Source organism: Vigna unguiculata, chromosome 2 (genome assembly GCF_004118075.2).
Source record: "Vigna unguiculata cultivar IT97K-499-35 chromosome 2, ASM411807v1, whole genome shotgun sequence".
In the NCBI taxonomy this organism is placed as follows: domain Eukaryota; kingdom Viridiplantae; phylum Streptophyta; class Magnoliopsida; order Fabales; family Fabaceae; genus Vigna; species Vigna unguiculata.
The window spans coordinates 25,126,571-25,144,516 of record NC_040280.1 but is presented as its reverse complement, the minus strand read 5'-3'; the positions used below and the strand labels follow the sequence as shown (position 1 = coordinate 25,144,516).

The 17,946-nt window shown below is 34.3% G+C and overlaps 1 protein-coding gene across 1 annotated transcript; it reads right to left on the bottom strand.

The window, feature by feature from the left end:
- Positions 1-3,515: 3,515 nt before the first annotated feature.
- On the bottom strand, positions 3,516-8,381 carry LOC114174595. The gene is made up of 6 exons (XM_028059427.1): positions 8,001-8,381; positions 7,409-7,900; positions 7,080-7,247; positions 5,428-5,484; positions 4,302-4,783; positions 3,516-4,212 (listed from the first exon to the last, which is right to left on the bottom strand). Exons 1-6 carry the CDS (start codon positions 8,329-8,331, stop codon positions 3,568-3,570), a joined length of 2,175 nt encoding a protein of 724 aa, XP_027915228.1. The 5' UTR covers positions 8,332-8,381; the 3' UTR covers positions 3,516-3,567.
- Positions 8,382-17,946: the final 9,565 nt, after the last annotated feature.

Sequence of the window (17,946 nt, the reverse complement as noted above, 5' to 3'; positions counted from 1 at the left end):
TTCAACCAATTATATTCAACTTGGTAGTTTGATTAGAACTTGGTTACACTCATAAGTTAAATTGTCAAAATAGACAAAGCAATACTTACCCACAAACTTTCCAACCATGTGCATAATTGTCAAAATCAAATCGACTAAAGTACCTGAAAGAAGCATAAGAAGAAGTTTAAAAGTCAGTCGCATGATCTCATGGTTAAAATACTATTTCAATTATAATTTTTTATTTTTAAATACACCATCTAATTTATTGATAAATAATATTTCATCAGTTATTAAAGAGATTATGAAAAGTAAAAGTTCTATGGATTGAATGCTTTCTTAAAAAAAATGTGGTTGGACTTTAAACTCAGATCCGCAAACTTTAGCCAAGTGATTCCAAGCTGTGTGGGAGGTTTGGAAGTGTTTAATTTGATCGAAAACGTTTGGTGCACATGATAGTTGAATGATATGCAGAGCCTTTGCATCTCTCTGTGCATCAATGGGTGTCGATGTAGAACCACTCTCCCACAGATTTTCTCCCCTCAGATAGTTTTTCATTATAGTTTTCCATTCTTGGTAACACCAGTGTGTTCCATTACACTGTCTTGACTTGTCTTTGCTTCTCATCCTTTATAAAGAGAGAAAATAATATAATTATGTTTGGTTCTGCTTCCAAATGGAGAAAGGATATCAGAGTATATCAAAGGCAGAGAACAGATAAAGGAAATATTGTTGATACGAAAAGAGTGTGTTTACAAAGAAGAGAAGAAGATTTACATGTGAAAAAAAGAAAAGTTTGATTTACAAAGGAGAGTGTGTTTAAAGTATATATAATAAATTTAAAAACTTTTAATTGAATTTATATTAAATTTATATTGAAATAATTTTAAAAAGAGAAACACGTATAACTTCTTTCTTTCTTTTATTTTTATGCTTCCTTCATGTGAAAAAAGATTTTGCATGACCTATGTCTTTTTCTTCTATGTTTCACGTGTTTAGTTTCCTTTTTCCGTTACTCCACTAACAAGTAAAAAATTATATTCTTATTCTTAGTTCCCTGCGTGTTTTTATGTTTTACTAAAGTGTTATCTTATTATTATTTTTTTTTAATAAAAGAAATGTTTTGTAAAGTAGTAGTAACGGTACTGATATATATATGAAAATTTATTTATATATTATTTATTTTTCTATTTTTCTTACATGTTACTTATTGTAATACTAAAATTATGTTTTAATCTTAACAGTTATTTATTTTTAATTGTAATCAATATACTAGTTATTAGTAGTTCCCATTTTAGAATTTTTTTCACTGGATACATCCATACACATACTATAAATGTTTTAAATATATTTCTATATGTTTTAATAAAATATATTTAATAATGGGAGCAATGACACCACTCTCAACCTAAAATCTTAAGGCAATAAGTTTATGGGTCTTTATTCTTATATAGTGTTCTACTTTCTCATTTTTGATCAATGTGGAACTTAGACTCACACTTGATTCCTAACCATTTACTACAACAAATTGTAAAATTATAATCCAAAATTTGCTATATTAAATATATTTATTTGGTGGATAAATTTTTTTGTACAATTAACTCATACATGTTTTAGTTTACTAAATTATGATACCATTAGAGTCCTTTTAGATACAAAGAGTTAGTTTTTCAAAATTTAAAAGGTGTAAGATTATTTTTAATATTTTTTAATAAATAAATATTGGTACTAATATCGAATTAACACATTAATAATAGTATTTTTTAAGTTCACGTTAGCCAAACCGGTATTTAATTCTATATTATAAATTTGTGCATTTTTATGAAAAAAACTATTCATTGTTTTTAATCTAATGGTCGACCATTTAAAGTTAACAAATTTTTTCACTGGTACCTTTTCACTTTTTTTTTTTCAGCCACCCTATTTCGAGGGTCGGATGCTTTGCCACGCTAAACTGAAACATAAATATCGGTATTTCACACTTTGCAAGGGACACTTTTAATGCTTTTCTCAGAAAGTTTCTTAGTGTAAAAAATTATCATCTTTAAATTTGAGTCTTTGAACTAAAAGTAATTTACAGTTCTTATTCATTGTCCCAAAGATACATAAGGTCATTCTTTTGTTAAACTTATACTAACTTAAATAAATATTAAAGATATATTATGTTAGAATCGATTACCTAAATAAATAATAAGATTAATAAAAACAAACATAATAGTAAAAGTAAATAAGATTAGTAGCAATTAAATTTACACAAATTTATTTTATTTTTAATATTTATTTTAATTAGCGTAAGTTAAATTTGATATTAATATAAATGCGTATGATTTATCTGTTTAAAAGACATATTAAACCATGCTTTTGCAGATAAATAACATTCCTTAACAATGTTATAGACTTGATATACATTTGACATTTTTTTTAGGTTTATTCATACATTGAACAGAAAGACAACAAATAAAACACATGTTAAAAACTCAATTTGTGAAGCTTATTTATTGGAAGAGATGTCAACTTTTTCTTCATATTATTACCTTATAACTGTGATCCTGTTAAGGAGAACAAGAGTTCCTCCTATAAGAATGCATACCACAAGACAAAATCCATCATTTAATATTTCATTATCAATTTTTAATTGTCTAGATTAGGGATGTCAACAAAATTCGTACCTACAGGTATCCGCAGAGAATGGGTATGGGTATTTTTTATACTTGCATGTTAACAGAACGCATACAAGTATCATAGTATTTGTACCCGTAGATACCCATACCCACTATATTCTAATTTAAATTTAAAAAAAAAATTAAAAAAATAAAATATTAACACATTGATTTTGAATGGGTTATTTTTTATCAATTGGTTTAAAAAAATTATCATTTTTTTGTAAACTGTCATTCAACACTATTTAAATGGGTTATTTGCACTTTGTTTGAAACTTATAAATGTTATGCATTGTATTCTTATTTGAATATATAGTTAAGATTTGTTGTTATATATTAATTTTTTTTTTTATAAATATCCGTGGGTACCTGTAGATATTAATAAAATATGTGGGTATCTGCATAACAGATACCCACATAAATATGATTACAAATACGAGATAAATATTTATCCGATGAATAAAATACGAAAGAATTGCCGTAGCATGTATCCTCTGTTAACATCCCTAATGTTGATAGTAAAATATATGACTTCTCCCCGTTGACAACGATCGTAAAATATATGACTTCTACCTAGGATGAAAGAAATAAAAGCGTTCTATATTTATAAGTTACCTTATATTAAGATCAATCAATGTTTAAAAAAAAAGCGATAAAAAACAATTAAAATTAAAACTATAAAATATTTATTATAGTGTATGTGATGATAATAAATGTTAAATTATAAGAACAATTTGACTAATTAAATTAAATATTATGTCAAAAGTATGAATGTAAATAACATTTTATTATAAAACTAAAATATTTAGATAATATATAATTGGAACTTAAGAAAGAATTGTTTTCAACGAAACCACTAACAAATTACAAGTCGGAAATAGTACAGAAAAATACAAGAAAAAGAGAAACAAATAACTTCAAGTGTTAATTAACAATACAAAATTCTTCTGATGAAACCGTGCTTTCTTGAGTTTCGGCTTCCAGCGATGGGATTTGATGTTATAAATGCAAAAGTCTCAAGTAGAAGTCTAAGCTGAGATGGTAGAATTAAACCAAATGGAAAGATTATCAATATGAGGACTGCTTCAAAGAGATAAACGTAATTCCTAGATTTTTGTAGAACTATAGAAAGTGCAGCACAGAATGCAACCATCATGAGCACCAGGGACATGGAAAGGAACCCAAGGCCTGACATTATCTTCAAGGGTAATCTTTGTAGGAAGTCTATTTCAGCGTAACGTGATGTCTGAATGTCAACGTATATCAATACTGAAATTATAGAAGCAAATAGAGATACTACATCACTTATAATAAACACAGTAAATGCTCCTTTATTTACAAAAATTGGCACTCCAGTGTCTGGATTGTATCCTCCTGGAACAGTGAAGACTGCAGCAAACATGACAGTTATGACGAGAACACCCACAATTGCAAAGGTCCCCGCTGTTTCTTTCGCCCATTTCTCTCCATCTTTCATCAGCTCCTTGTGTGTTTCAATAAATATTTCACGAGGCTTCTTACCCTCATTATTTTTTTCTTCCCTACACTTCAGATGCACAACTTCCTCCACTGCCTGCACTCAAGTTAATGCATGCATGAACTATATTATTATATTTAATACATCAATCCTACTAGAGAGAAGAAAACAAATGAAGAATGCACCTTAAACCATTGAATTTCTCTTTGCATTTGCAGAGCCGCACCGGGTCTGCGATTCAGATCAGAGAAAGGTCCTAATCGTGCCGCCAGGTGCAACAGGTTATTGCCAAACATGTCTGTTGTGTAGTTAATTGCATACTTATTTCCACAGAGAGTTTGCATGAGTTGGAACACATTGTGTTTGCGATAAAGAACCGCATACGAAAATATGCCTCTTCCATGGTTGTCCATTGCCCATAAAAGGTCATGGTTAGCCTCCTTCATAGCCTTTATGAACTCAACATTTCCATGCTTCGCTGCATCCAACATGGCATTGTTCACCGAAGCTTCCCCAAGCTGTGAACTATTAAACTTCGCAACTCTATCTTTATAGTATTTCAATATTTGTGGAACTTCATTCTTGTTTTGTCCAAATATAGTCTCTTCAACTATTTGTAGAACCATCTGAATTCTCTGTCCAGTTTGGGGTCCCCTAATTGCGAATTCTGAGACAATGGTATGAATTTAGATCCAATTAAGCTGTGAGGGAAAACAAAAATTACACATGGTTTGGTTTTACTAGCAAAAGATATTTTGAAATTTTATCATTTCAACCAACAAACAATTTCAGATCTAGCCCTCCTAGCCCTCTAGAAGTTGGACTCATCCACATATAGAATTTACTATCCTAATTTGATTGAATTAGTGTATCTACATCGTTATTGTTATGTTATCTACTTTGAAATAAATTTTAAGAAAAAAAAACTATTTCAAATTTTGGAGAAATTAAAACTAAAATAATATTTTAGCAATATTAAAATCCAATTTTCTTTATTTTATAAATATCAAGAACAATTTACATTTAGAAAGAAAAAAAAAACACTCTTTTATACATAAATTATCAACTAATCATATGAATTCCAAATAAATAGGTGTTTTTGAATCTACAATTAGTCACTCGTTTTAAAACTGGGACATACGTACCTTGATTATTTAAATTAGTGATTTTAAATTAACTTTTCATATTAATTTTTTTTTTATGCCAAGATTTATTAAAATCACTTATAGATGCATGTCTAGATATCTGCGGGCAGTCTGTAAAAATGTCATAAGGCAAAAAGATAAATCAAAGAGACAAAGCAATACTTACCCATAATAAGCTTCCAAGACACGTTCAAAAGTATCAAAACAAAATTGAGTAAAGTACCTGGAAGAATCATAAGAAGTTTGAAGTCAGTCGCATATCTTTTGTACTTAATAATTGAAATTGTTGTTATAAACTATTCTTCAACTCTAATTTTCCTTCATCGCGTTTAGGTATTTTTCTGGGTCTTAATTATCTTTCTCACTTTTTAGATTGAATGTCAATATTAAAAAATATATATATATATATATATATATATATATATATATATATATATATATATATATATATATATATATATATATATATATATATATCAACACATAAAGCAATCTTATTTTCCTACGTAGTTCCCAACAAAAGAGTATTTTAATTATAACGTTAACATTCCAATTTATATAAATAATGTTTCATCATCTATTGAGGAGATTTTTAAAATAAAAAAAATTTCCTTGCATCGGTTGATTTCTTTAAAAATAGATTTAATTACTCTGATAGTACCCACTTTGGTAGAGATGTGTCAATTTGATATCCACTTTTAAAAAAGTATCAATTACATCCTAACTTTTCAAAAAAAAAAAAAAACGTGTTTCATTAGGTCTCTTTCAGACTGAGATTACTAACGCGGTTAACAGTAGCGTCTCACGTATCACTATGTGGTTTGTTTGATTTTTTTAAATTCTTTTTTATTTTTTTGCAGAAAAAATGTCATGTGTCAGGTTCTTGGTGTGACACGTGACATTGTCAATGCCATGTGGCAGGACAATGCCACGTGTCAATGTTACTATCAGATGTCATTGTCTTGATTTCAATTTAGTCTTCATATATGTCTCATTGATTCAATTTAGTAATTTAGTCCCTACTTATGTGTCTCTGATTCAATTTTGACACAATTTTTTTAATAATTAAAATCTTTTTTAATCCATTTTTTATGAAATTAAAACTAATTAAGTATAAATATTATTACAAAAATTAAGTACTAATATTTATATTAAAATTTAGTGATAAAAGTCATTTTATTAAGTCATTTTTAATAAAAAAAAATATTAGTATAACATTCATACAAATAAAAATTTGGTTTATAATTAGTGAGGGAAAATATCGTTCTATTTTAAGGAAAAAAAAGTAATAATTAACAAAACCTTAGTTAATAATATACAATAATTATATAATATGTTAAAAAGTCATTCTTAATAAGAAAATATTAGTATAACATTTATACAAATAATATATTTGGTCTTAAATTGGAGAGAAACAATATAAATATCAGTACTTAATTTTGTAAATATATTTATACTTAATTTGTTTTAATCTTATGAAAAATAGATTAAAAAAATATTTTAATTATTAAAAAAATTGGGACAAAATGTAATTAGAAACACATAAGTAGGCATAAAACTGAGTCAGACACAAACTGACACACATGGCATGTTGTTAGTGATTAATGACGTTAGTAATTTTTGTCTGAAATAGAGAAATACTTATTTAAAAGTTGTGATACAATTAACATTTTTTAAAAGGTAGGTATCAAATATATTTTTATCAAATTAAATATGATTCGAATAATTAAACCTTAAAAATACAATAATGGAGTTGCTAATTAATGAGAGAGAAAAGAAAAAAAAAACATTATTAAGTAAATAAAGGGGGAATCTTACGATCTGTCAAATTGTAAACTAATGTCTGTAAAGATTCAGAATCAGGGACTTCAGCGACATTTGAAAATGAAGAAGACATTCGAGCCAATTCATGAAGGCCCCCAAAGCCATAGGATATGGATTCTGTAGGCAGTTCCGGGTAAGATTCCAGCATTTTCAAAGCCACATCTGCCAGTTTAAACCATGCAAACTTTCAGAATTAATGTCTTAAAAGTCCTAACAAGCAAACGATTCCAATATACACAGTAAACCAAAGATAGAGGGTATGGAGAAGAGATGAAGGGGAAGCAGCATGTATGCATGCATAAATCTGTTCTTCATTTGCTTACCAAATATATGCGCTTGGATGCATCTTTCCAAAAGCAAAACTCGGTTGCGTGAAGACTGTTGTTGTAGGATATGGGGAGGAGTTCTTAGAAAAAGGAAGCGAGTCATTTTTTTATGTCCTGAATTAGCAGCCAAAAGAAGTGGGATCTCACCCTTATTGTTGGGTAAAGCCAGCACTCCCACGCCACCTTCTGCATTTACAATGCGCTTTGCTATATCCATGTCTCCGGTGTAACCAGCAGCAAGAGCAAGAGCAGTATTACCATCCTCATCCTGTTTTTCTAGTAATGCCTCCTTTCCTAGCTTCACCAATCCATCCACAATTTTCAAATGCCCTTCCATTGTTGCAACGTGGAGAACCGTTCTACCCGAAGACGGAACCCAAAATATGGCCTCACGTTCTTCTCGAAGGTATGATCTTGTGCCACTCCAATCACCCTTCTCCACAAATTCGTACAGTTTTTTGTGCTGATTAACATTGTCGGATACTACACCTGTGTGCGTCTCATTCACATTAAAACATAATTAAATATTTAGAATCAATCTTCTATGTAAAAATATACACATATAAAGAAGGATCTAAACAAGTATTACCGCGTCTAATATGCGATTGAGCAGTAAATTCATAACCACAAACTGCAGCCAAATGATTCCAAGCTATTTGTGCGGATTCAAAATGTTTAATTTCATCAAACATGTTAGGTGCACATGATAGTTGAATGATATGTAGAACCTTTGCGTCTTTGTCTGCATCATTGGGTGCTAAAGCAGAACCACCCTCAACAACATCCCACAAATTTTCTCCTCTCAAATAATTTTTCATCAAAATTTTCCATTCTTCGTAGTTGTACCTTGTGAGAATTTCACGAACTATTCCGTTGGATGCCATACTCTGCCTTCTGTGAATGAAATTTGTCCCTTTCATCCATGGAAGGGCACTTAAATCCACTCAAAGCTTTTTGCCCGACAAAACTTTCATGGTGACGTGGCACTTGAATTTCTAAGTTGTTAAAGTTCTTTATCACACATACCTAACACACACATACCTAACACGGGTATTTATTTTATTTAATAATCTAATACCAATTAAAAAAGCATTTAATAAGCTTCTACCAACCCAGTATGGCACTCTCCCCAAATGGTCAACGATCATGAGCAGCAATTATCATTATTAATCCTAAGATTTATTATCAGGATATGAAATGATATAAACAATTTAGATGTAATTATAAAACGTGATTTAAACGTTAAATAAATTTAATAATTTTAATTAAAAGAAATTCATACTGTTTTTTAAAAAAAAGGAAAAATTAAATTGATTTAAAATTTTGAAGAATGATTAGTTTAATTTTTACTAAATATTAATCACTAAAAATATATTTAATTTTTCTTGTTAAATAATTATTAAATCAGAAAGTAGAAACTAACGAAATAAAACTCAAAGGAAGAAATATAAAAAATAGTGAAAAACGTCATTATTTGAAAAATAAAGTAAAAAGAAATAAATGCAAAAATTCTATGTCATGATGTGGAAGAATAATTTACTTTTTGTGAATTAGTATATTTAGAAAATTATTAGCAATTTTTCCAAATATCTATTTATAATTTGTTGTCGAATATTTGATATCCGTAAGTTTTTTTTCTAATTTTTAGAATAATTTGAAATAAAAACTAACTTTTAAAAATTAAAATTAAAATAAAAATTATTATAAAATCTTAACAATAATACTTATGTTTTAAAATAACAAATTAAAATAAGTTACATCATAACATATCAAAATTTAAATTAACTTAACTTATTTATTAGTAAAGGATTCTTGCTTTCAATATATATATACACACACACACACACACACACATATATATATATATATATATATATATATATATATATATATATATATATATATATATATATATATATATATATATATATATATATATATTAATTTTACTCTTTAAATAAACCAAATTAAATATAATATCAATTTTATCATTTTAATGATTGTTTTTAAAATTTTATTTCTTTGTAATTTGACAATTATTTTTAATTTAAGGACTTTTTAAAATTAAAATAATTATTTATAATAAAAAGATTACGTACAAAATAAATAAATAAAATTATAAAAAAATTTATTTTTTATTTTTATAATTATAATAGTAATAATTTTATCATTTTGTATCATCATAAACAAATAAAAACATACATAATATATGTACGTCAACTTGAAAATAATTTATTTAATTTCATACGGTTAAATTAAAAAGATCAATTTAAAAATGGTCAAATGAAAAAATTGGTAAAAATTTATGTATACTAAAATATAATTTTTTTTATTAATATTATGGATATTAACCTATAATCAATTTATTAAAAAAATATAACCAATTATGTTTTCACACGAGTTGCATAAATTTTTTTAATAGATTCTTAATAATTGATAATCCCTTGGTGAAAGTCTCCGTGAAAATCCTTTTTCTAATGGAACATGTCTCCAGTGGTATTGCTTGTCCAAATTACTATCAAATACAAATTAATTGTTTTTTAATAAATTACTATCAAGCTGTACAGCAATCTAACGGTCATAGAACCATGAGAAATGGTTCACGAGTAGATACTATCTTTATTAATCCTAAGATTTATTATTAAAATATTAGATGGTTTATTGAATAATTATTAAATTATTTTTTAAATCAGAAAGTAGAAAATAAGAAAATAAAAACACTAAGAAAAAAGTAGAGAAATAGATTTGAAAACATAATTATTTATTGTGAAAAGAAATAATGCAAAATTTCTATCTCATGACGCGGAAGAATAGTTTTTTTTGTTGTGATTATATGTTTTATAACATAATTGTATTCCATATAAATCTTTCCACTAAATGTATACAAATTTCAATTTTGTAATGATATGTTTTATAACATAATTGTATTTCATATTAATCTTTCCACTAAATGTATACAAATTTCAATTTTTTAATATTTGAATTTTTTTTATCTTTTACATTTTTATTTTTATGTGATCAAATATATTTTAAGAAGACTCCAAAAAACAACTAACCTTCAACTTCTTCAACTTCTAAGTACTTTATCTTTCTAAGTATTTATTTTTTAATATCGGGTGGGTGGGGTTATACCTATGAAAACACTTTAACCTTCAAGTTAGTCAAGTGTGTCACCAAGCAAGTAATGCAGTGATTAATTAAAACATTATTATTTTATCTTGGATGACATGTTATTTATGTTACTTTTTATAGATACTTACGTGGGTGGGCCTGAGTCAAGAGAGGGAATTACCTGTGAGGCCCAATCACCTAAGAGGCCATTTACTTGTGGGGCCAATCAATGAGAGTTAACTTCTGTATTTGATCGTTAATACTTTTTATTATTCAAATTTAAAATTTTATCAATTATTTTTGAATTATAGCAATCTTTAACAAGAATAAATAAATTTTACTTAAAAAGAATTTTTTTTTTGTTAAAAAGGATTGTAAAATAAAATAGAAGATAATTTTTTTGTACATAATATAATTAATTACATTAAAAAAAATATAATCAAAAATTTATCACTATTAGAATTTTTCATATTTCAAGAACTTTTTCCTACAATCATTTTATAAAATTTTGCAAGAACATATTTTTTTTGTCATTTTTTCTAAGAGTTTTAATTGACAACTAATTTTTTTATGGGTAATTATTTTTTACAAAATTATAAATTTTACTAGTATTTTTTAAAAGTTTTTCTGTGAAATCCTAAATATTTTATTAAAAAATTGGTAGTAATTTTTTGTAAATTATTTTATGTGAGTATTTTTTATGAAAAAATTTTAAAATAAAATGAAAGGAAATATATGTTTTTTAATAATGTATCTTTTCGCTTAATGAGTTCAATAATTTAAAAATGTAAAAAAAAAAAAATCTGTTAGATATATGTGATTTTTTTATAATTATAATTAAATTAAATTTTTATTTTTTTGTATTAATAATAATGATAAAACTTATAAATTTTAAAATACTATTTTAATTTCCAAAATTAGTAATCAAGATCCGCATCTATACAATTATTCATAAATTTATATTATCGTTCACACCAGACTTTATACAATAACAATCTTTCTTTTTTCTTCAAACAATCCAAACAACTTTTAAGTATTATACTTTTATTAATTTGTTTATGTGACATCCCATTTTAATAATATTAAACTACTAAATAAAATATCACACAGTTATAATAAAGAGAAGCACTCAGATGAACAAAACGATAGAGAATGGTAACTGTTACAGTCATCCGGAATTTACTCAAAAGGAAACTTAGGCATGCTACATAGTCATAAGCAAAAGAAATTTAAAAGAGTTCAACGGTCTTGTAAAAGAGTTGCCCTCAAGGCAACTAATACAAAAGGCCACATGGCCATGAAACTACTCCTAAGGCGTCCAGACACGGAGATCTAAGCTGCACTGCTGCGTCTCCCGGATCCATCTCGGGCCTCCCTCTCATCTACTCCCACCAGAAGGTGATCATCGCAAAAGAGAAAAACATAACAGGAACACACACAAACATGCAAGGGTAAGCTAGTGTAATATAATACTTATCATGGTATAAAGAAATAAATGCATAAACATTCCCAGACATACAACACAGAGGCACATGGATCATGTTATGGCAAACAAGCAAGACACTAAGACTCAATTATCCGGATACATATATTAAGATCGGATTCATCGGACGCCTGCACTTGTGGTGGCCTCTACTGCTCTGCAGAGCCATTGCCAATGGGTTTCACCCTACCACTCACAAGGTTAGCCTTTAAGCGTCTAAGGCCATTATCCTGCCAAAGACTAGGGCCTCCCGCTACTCTCACCACTTGGGTCAGTTTGCTCTACTTGAGACTCACTGACCCTTTAGAGTTTCGGGATGCGATCCTTACTTGAATCCTTATCCTAATATATACACTACACGCCACCATAAAGTCTCCCCACGAGACTCATGGAATTACGCCTATCACACGCCACCATGGAGCCTCCCCACGGCGACTCATGGAATTACGCCAAACACACCATCATAATCATATTTCTCATGCAATTCCCACCTCTTTTTGGCCATCCATTAAATTCTCATGCAAGTTCTCAACCAACCAACCAACCAAACAAAATTCATGTATTATTCATGCCAACATACCAACTTTTAGTTCATAAGATTCAAGCAACCATGTATATACATATATTCACATGCTTTAAGATTTGAAGCGAAGGGGGTAATTAAATAAATCACAACTTCATCCATCAAACAACGAGAGAAAACAGAATTGGAGCCCTCCGCCGTCGCAGCCTCGCTCAAGCTAGGAGCAGTCGCCCAGGCGAGAGAAGTTGTCTCGCTCAGGCGACTGGCTCTCGCTTAGGCGAGCCTACCACGTGGAGCCTTAAATGATTTCACGATTTCTCGCTCAGGCGACGCTGTCTCGCCTGAGCGAGCTGACCTGTCGCCCAAAAGTGCAGCATCTCGCCTGGGCGAGTGCTCGAGGGAGAACCAGGGTGAACGTCCTGCAACTCTCGCCTAGGCGAGACGAGCTCGCTTGGGCGAGAATCGCAGAGCTCACCACTGTCCACCCACCTGCAGTGGCGGAAACCACTCAGATCCGCCCCCAAACACACATGCAACTCCATATAATCCAACAAAAACACATTTTACACGCATACAACAGGCAACGACCAAAAGACACTCGAAAACCACTTTGAACGGTTAAAACTAGCTTCCCTTACCTCTTGTTTGAGTACCACAAGCAAGCAAGCCCTAACTCTGTAGCACAGCAGCTCTAAGAACTAAGACCGCGAGCTTAAACTGGAAAAAGCGGACAAAATGAAGTTAAGAGTCTTAACTCTAACTTGGTCCATGTGTTTTAAACCGATTAAAGAGGAGAAGGAACGGATCAGGAGCTCTAGAGCTCAACTTACCTGGAAAAAGAGGGAGTTTCCTAGCTCAGAGATGTGTGACTGGTGTGCCCTAGCAGAACTTAGCTTCGTAGGGGGAGACAAGGAGGAGCTTTGCTTCTGAAAAGGAGACAAGAAGCACTGAATGAGTAGCAGAGGGGGGTATAGGGGGTCCCCTAGTGGGCTGGCCTTGGGCCTACGAAGGGCCAGGCCCATTACATGAAACTGGAAAAGAAAAGAGGGTTTACAATATCTCCCCAACAACAAAAATTTTTCGTCCTCGAAAAATTAGACTTACCAGAACAGATGTGGGTATGAACTCCTCATGTCCTCCTCTAGCTCCCAAGTTGCGTCACCTGTCCTCCTGTCCCAGATGACCTTCACTAAACTGGTGGCTCTTCCCTTCTGCTCTTTAACTTGGCGATCCTCTATAGCCACGGGTTGTACCACTACCTGGAGATTTTCCCTGACTTCCACATCTTCCGCTTCCAACACATGTGACGGGTCGAACACGTATTTCCGTAGCTGTGAAACATGAAAGACTGGGTGTAGATTAGCCAACTGGGGTGGTAATGCTATCTCATAAGCTACGGGCCCTATCCTCTTCAAGATCTGATACGGACCCAAGAACTTAGGTGACAACTTCCTCGAGCGGATAGCCCTCCCCACACCAGTGGTTCGGGTCACCCTCAAGAACACATGCTCCCCAGCCTCAAACTCTAGAGGTCTTCTCCTTCTGTCAGCATATGCCTTCTGCCTACTCTGGGATGCTTGCAACCTGTCTCTCACCAACTGCACCTTCTCTGTGGTCTGTTGCAACAACTCAGGTCCTACCAAAACTGACTCACCATCCTGGTACCAACATAAGGGAGTCCTACACCTCCTCCCATACAAAGCTTCATAAGGTGCCATCCCTATACTCGCTTGGTAACTGTTGTTGTAGGTAAACTCCACCAGCGGTAACACCTCGTCCCAAACGCCAAGGTGATCCAAGATACAAGTCCTCAGCAAGTCTTCCAAGGACTGAATCACTCTCTCTGACTGGCCATCCGTCTGAGGATGATAAGCAGAACTCATCCTCAACCTGCTACCCATAGCCTCCTGCAGTGCCTGCCAGAATCTGGAAGTGAACCGGGGGTCTCTGTCAGACACTATGCTATTAGGCACTCCATGAAGTCTCACTATCTCTCGGATGTAGAGCTGAGCCAACTTGGTCATAGACATCCTGAGGTTCACCGCCAAAAAGTGAGCACTCTTCGTCAAACGATCCACCACTACCCATATAGCATCATGTCCTCTCACGGTGCGAGGCAAGTGGGTAACAAAATCCATGGCTATGCTATCCCACTTCCACACCGGAATATCCAAAGGTTGAAGCGTTCCACCGGGTTTCTGATGCTCCACCTTCGCCTTTTGACAAGTCAAACAGGCCGATACAAACTGTGCAACCTCCTTTTTCATGCCCTGCCACCAAAAGTTCTCCTTGAGGTCTTGGTACATCTTAGTCATGCCAGGGTGCAGACTAAGACGACTCTTGTGTCCCTCCTCAAGGATCAACTTCCTCAACTCTGCATCTTCTGGTACACATACTCTGCCTCTGAACCTCAACACACCATCACTGCCCAAGGCAAACTCTTTGGCCTGATCCGATCCCAGTAACTCCTTTACCTTCTGTAGACTAACATCCGTTACTTGTCTTTCTCTGATCAAGTCCAAGAAGTCACTAGATATAACCAAGGTGCTACACCTAATGAATTCCGGCTCCAACTCGAATTGTAGCTTCATGTCTCTGAAGCTCTCTAGCAACTCCATCTCTTTTATCATCAAGTGTGCCACATGCACTGTCTTCCTACTCAATGCGTCCGCTACCACATTCGCCTTCCCTGGGTGGTAGAGAAGCTCAAAGTCATAGTCCTTTAAAAACTCTATCCACCGTCTCTGCCTCATATTCAGCTCTTTTTGGTCGAAGAGATACTTCAAGCTCTTGTGGTCACTAAACACACGGAACTGTGCACCATACAAGTAGTGCCTCCATATCTTCAAAGCAAAAACCACTGCTGCTAACTCTAGGTCGTGAGTAGGGTAGTTCTTCTCATGAACCTTCAACTGCCTTGAAGCGTAAGCCACCACCTTCCTTTCTTGCATCAAGACACATCCAAGTCCCTGATGAGAGGCATCACAGTAAACCTCAAAGGGTTTACTCACATCCGGAATTATCAGAACTGGAGCGCTCGTCAACCTCTGCTTAAGCTCTCTGAAGCTCTCTTCACATCTATCAGTCCATGCAAACGGTTGGTCTTTCCTGGTTAGCTGTGTCAGGGGTGCTACTATCTTAGAGAATCCCTCTATAAATCTCCTGTAGTAGCCAGCTAAACCCACGAAACTTCGAATCTCAGTCACTGACTTGGGACACTCCCACTGTATCACTGCCTCTACTTTAGCTGGATCCACAGCTATTCCCTGAGCTGATATCACGTGCCCCAAGAACTGCACCTCTCTCATCCAGAAGTCGCACTTGGCTAACTTGGCAAACAGTTGCTTCTCCCTCAAAATGCCAAGCACTATCCTCAGATGCTCGGCATGTTCCTCATGCGTCCTGGAGTAGATGAGAATGTCGTCTATGAAGACCACGACAAACTTATCTAAAAACGGACGGAAGATCCGGTTCATATAATCCATGAACAAAGCTGGAGCATTGGTCACACCAAATGGCATAACCACATACTCATAGTGCCCATATCTGGATCTAAAAGCAGTCTTCTCAACATCTTCTGCCCTCACCAGAATCTGATGATAACCCGACCGTAGATCAATCTTGGAGAACACAGATGCCCCATGAAGCTGATCCATCAAATCATCTATTCTCGGCAAGGGGTACTTGTTCTTGATAGTCAGTTTGTTCAGCTGTCTATAGTCCACACACAACCTGGAGCCACCGTCCTTCTTCTTTACAAGCAAAACAGGCGCTCCCCACGGCGAAGCACTCGGCCGTATAAACTGTTTCTCAAGCAATTCCTCTATCTGCTTCTTCAACTCTACCAACTCTGCTGGCGCCATGCGGTAAGGAGCTATCGATACAGGACCGGCTCCTGGTACCAAGTCTATGGAGAACTCAACTTCTCTCCTCGGGGGCAAACCCGGTACCTCTTCAGGGAACACATCCTCGAATTCCCTGACCACTGGTATTACTGTTATCCTCTCCTCTTTCTCAACCTCTATCCTGGCAAAGACCATAAAGCACTGTGCACCGTCCCGGATTTCCTTCATAACCTCATTAGAAGACAACAACTCAGGCTCCTCTGAGTTTGAGAACAACAACTTCTTCTCCCGGCAGTCGATGAGAACGTGATTGGCAGAGAGCCAATCCATTCCCAAGATCACATCTAACCCTTGCAGAGGGAGGCATATAAGATTGACTTTGTATATGCGCCCCTCTACCTCAACTGGACATCTAGCACACACAGAGGAAGTTCTAACCAACCCAGATGCCGGAGTCGATACCACTAGATCAAACTGTAGCTCACACACCGGCAGACCCAACTCCCGCACACAAGACTCTGACACAAATGAGTGTGTCGCTCCAGAATCAAAAAGCACGCAACATGATTTTCCAGATATCACACAACAACCGATAACTAGGTTACCTGAACCTGCTGCCTCTGACCCAGTCATCGCAAAAACTCTGCCTGTAGCCTGAGGCCTGCTGCCTCCTCCTCTCTGCTGAGCCTGACCTGAATTCTGACTCGGAGTCTGTGGTGAGGGTCGTGCTACGGCCCCTCTCCTCGAAGGACAATCCCTGCCAAAGTGGCCTACTCTACCACATAGGTTGCATCTGCGGAAACCTGGAAGCTGTGGGCAGAAGTTCTTCGCATGCGGTCCTCCGCAATGGTAACACTGTATCCTGCCGGGCGGGGAAGAGAAACCTCCAGATCTCTGTGGCTGTGGATGGGGTCTAGCATATGGCTTCCTCTTCTCTTCGACTCGTGGCCTGGACCCAGATGGTCCGCTAACTCTCTGTTGTGGTTGCTGCTGAGCCTCCACTTCCACCTTCATGCGTTCCATGACCCTGGCCTTTTCCACTAAGGCCGCAAAGTCCTTGATGGACAGTGGAGCTACCATCAGGCGGATGTCTCCTCTGAGACCATTCTCAAACTTCCTGCAACGCCACTCCTCATCTAGTGGCATGGTGTAGAAGCGTCCAAGGTGCTTGAACTGCTCGGCATACTCTGCCACTGACTTGTTCCCCTGCGTCAGCTGGAGGAACTCAACCTCCTTAGCGTATCTCACGCTATCAGGGAAGTACTCGGACAAGAACCTCTTCTTGAAGGCTCTCCAGGTGATATCCTCATGCTTCTCTTCCATCACCAGCTTCATGCTGGCCCACCAATGCTCAGCCTCCCCAGTGAGCATGTAGACGGTGAAAGCAAGCCTGCTCTCATCCGGACACCTCTTGGCATCGAAGATGCGCTCCATGTCCTTCATCCACTGGTCCGCCTGGTCAGGACTCTGCTTGCCATCAAACTTGGCAGGTTGGTGCTTCAGGAAGTCTTCCAAACTCCATTCAGGGGGTGGAGGTCGGGGATGAGGACCGTACACGGGTGCACCAGCAGCA

Bases quoted from the DNA above. Each gene is read 5' to 3' on its own strand.
- LOC114174595 (XM_028059427.1), bottom strand. From the start codon at position 8,331: ATGAAAGGGACAAATTTCATTCACAGAAGGCAGAGTATGGCATCCAAC. The intron at 7,901-8,000 runs GTAATACTTGTT...AGACGCACACAG, and splicing joins TCAATCGCATATTAGACGCG to GTGTAGTATCCGACAATGTT. The intron at 4,784-5,427 runs GTAAGTATTGCT...CCATTGTCTCAG, and splicing joins GTCTTGGAAGCTTATTATGG to AATTCGCAATTAGGGGACCC.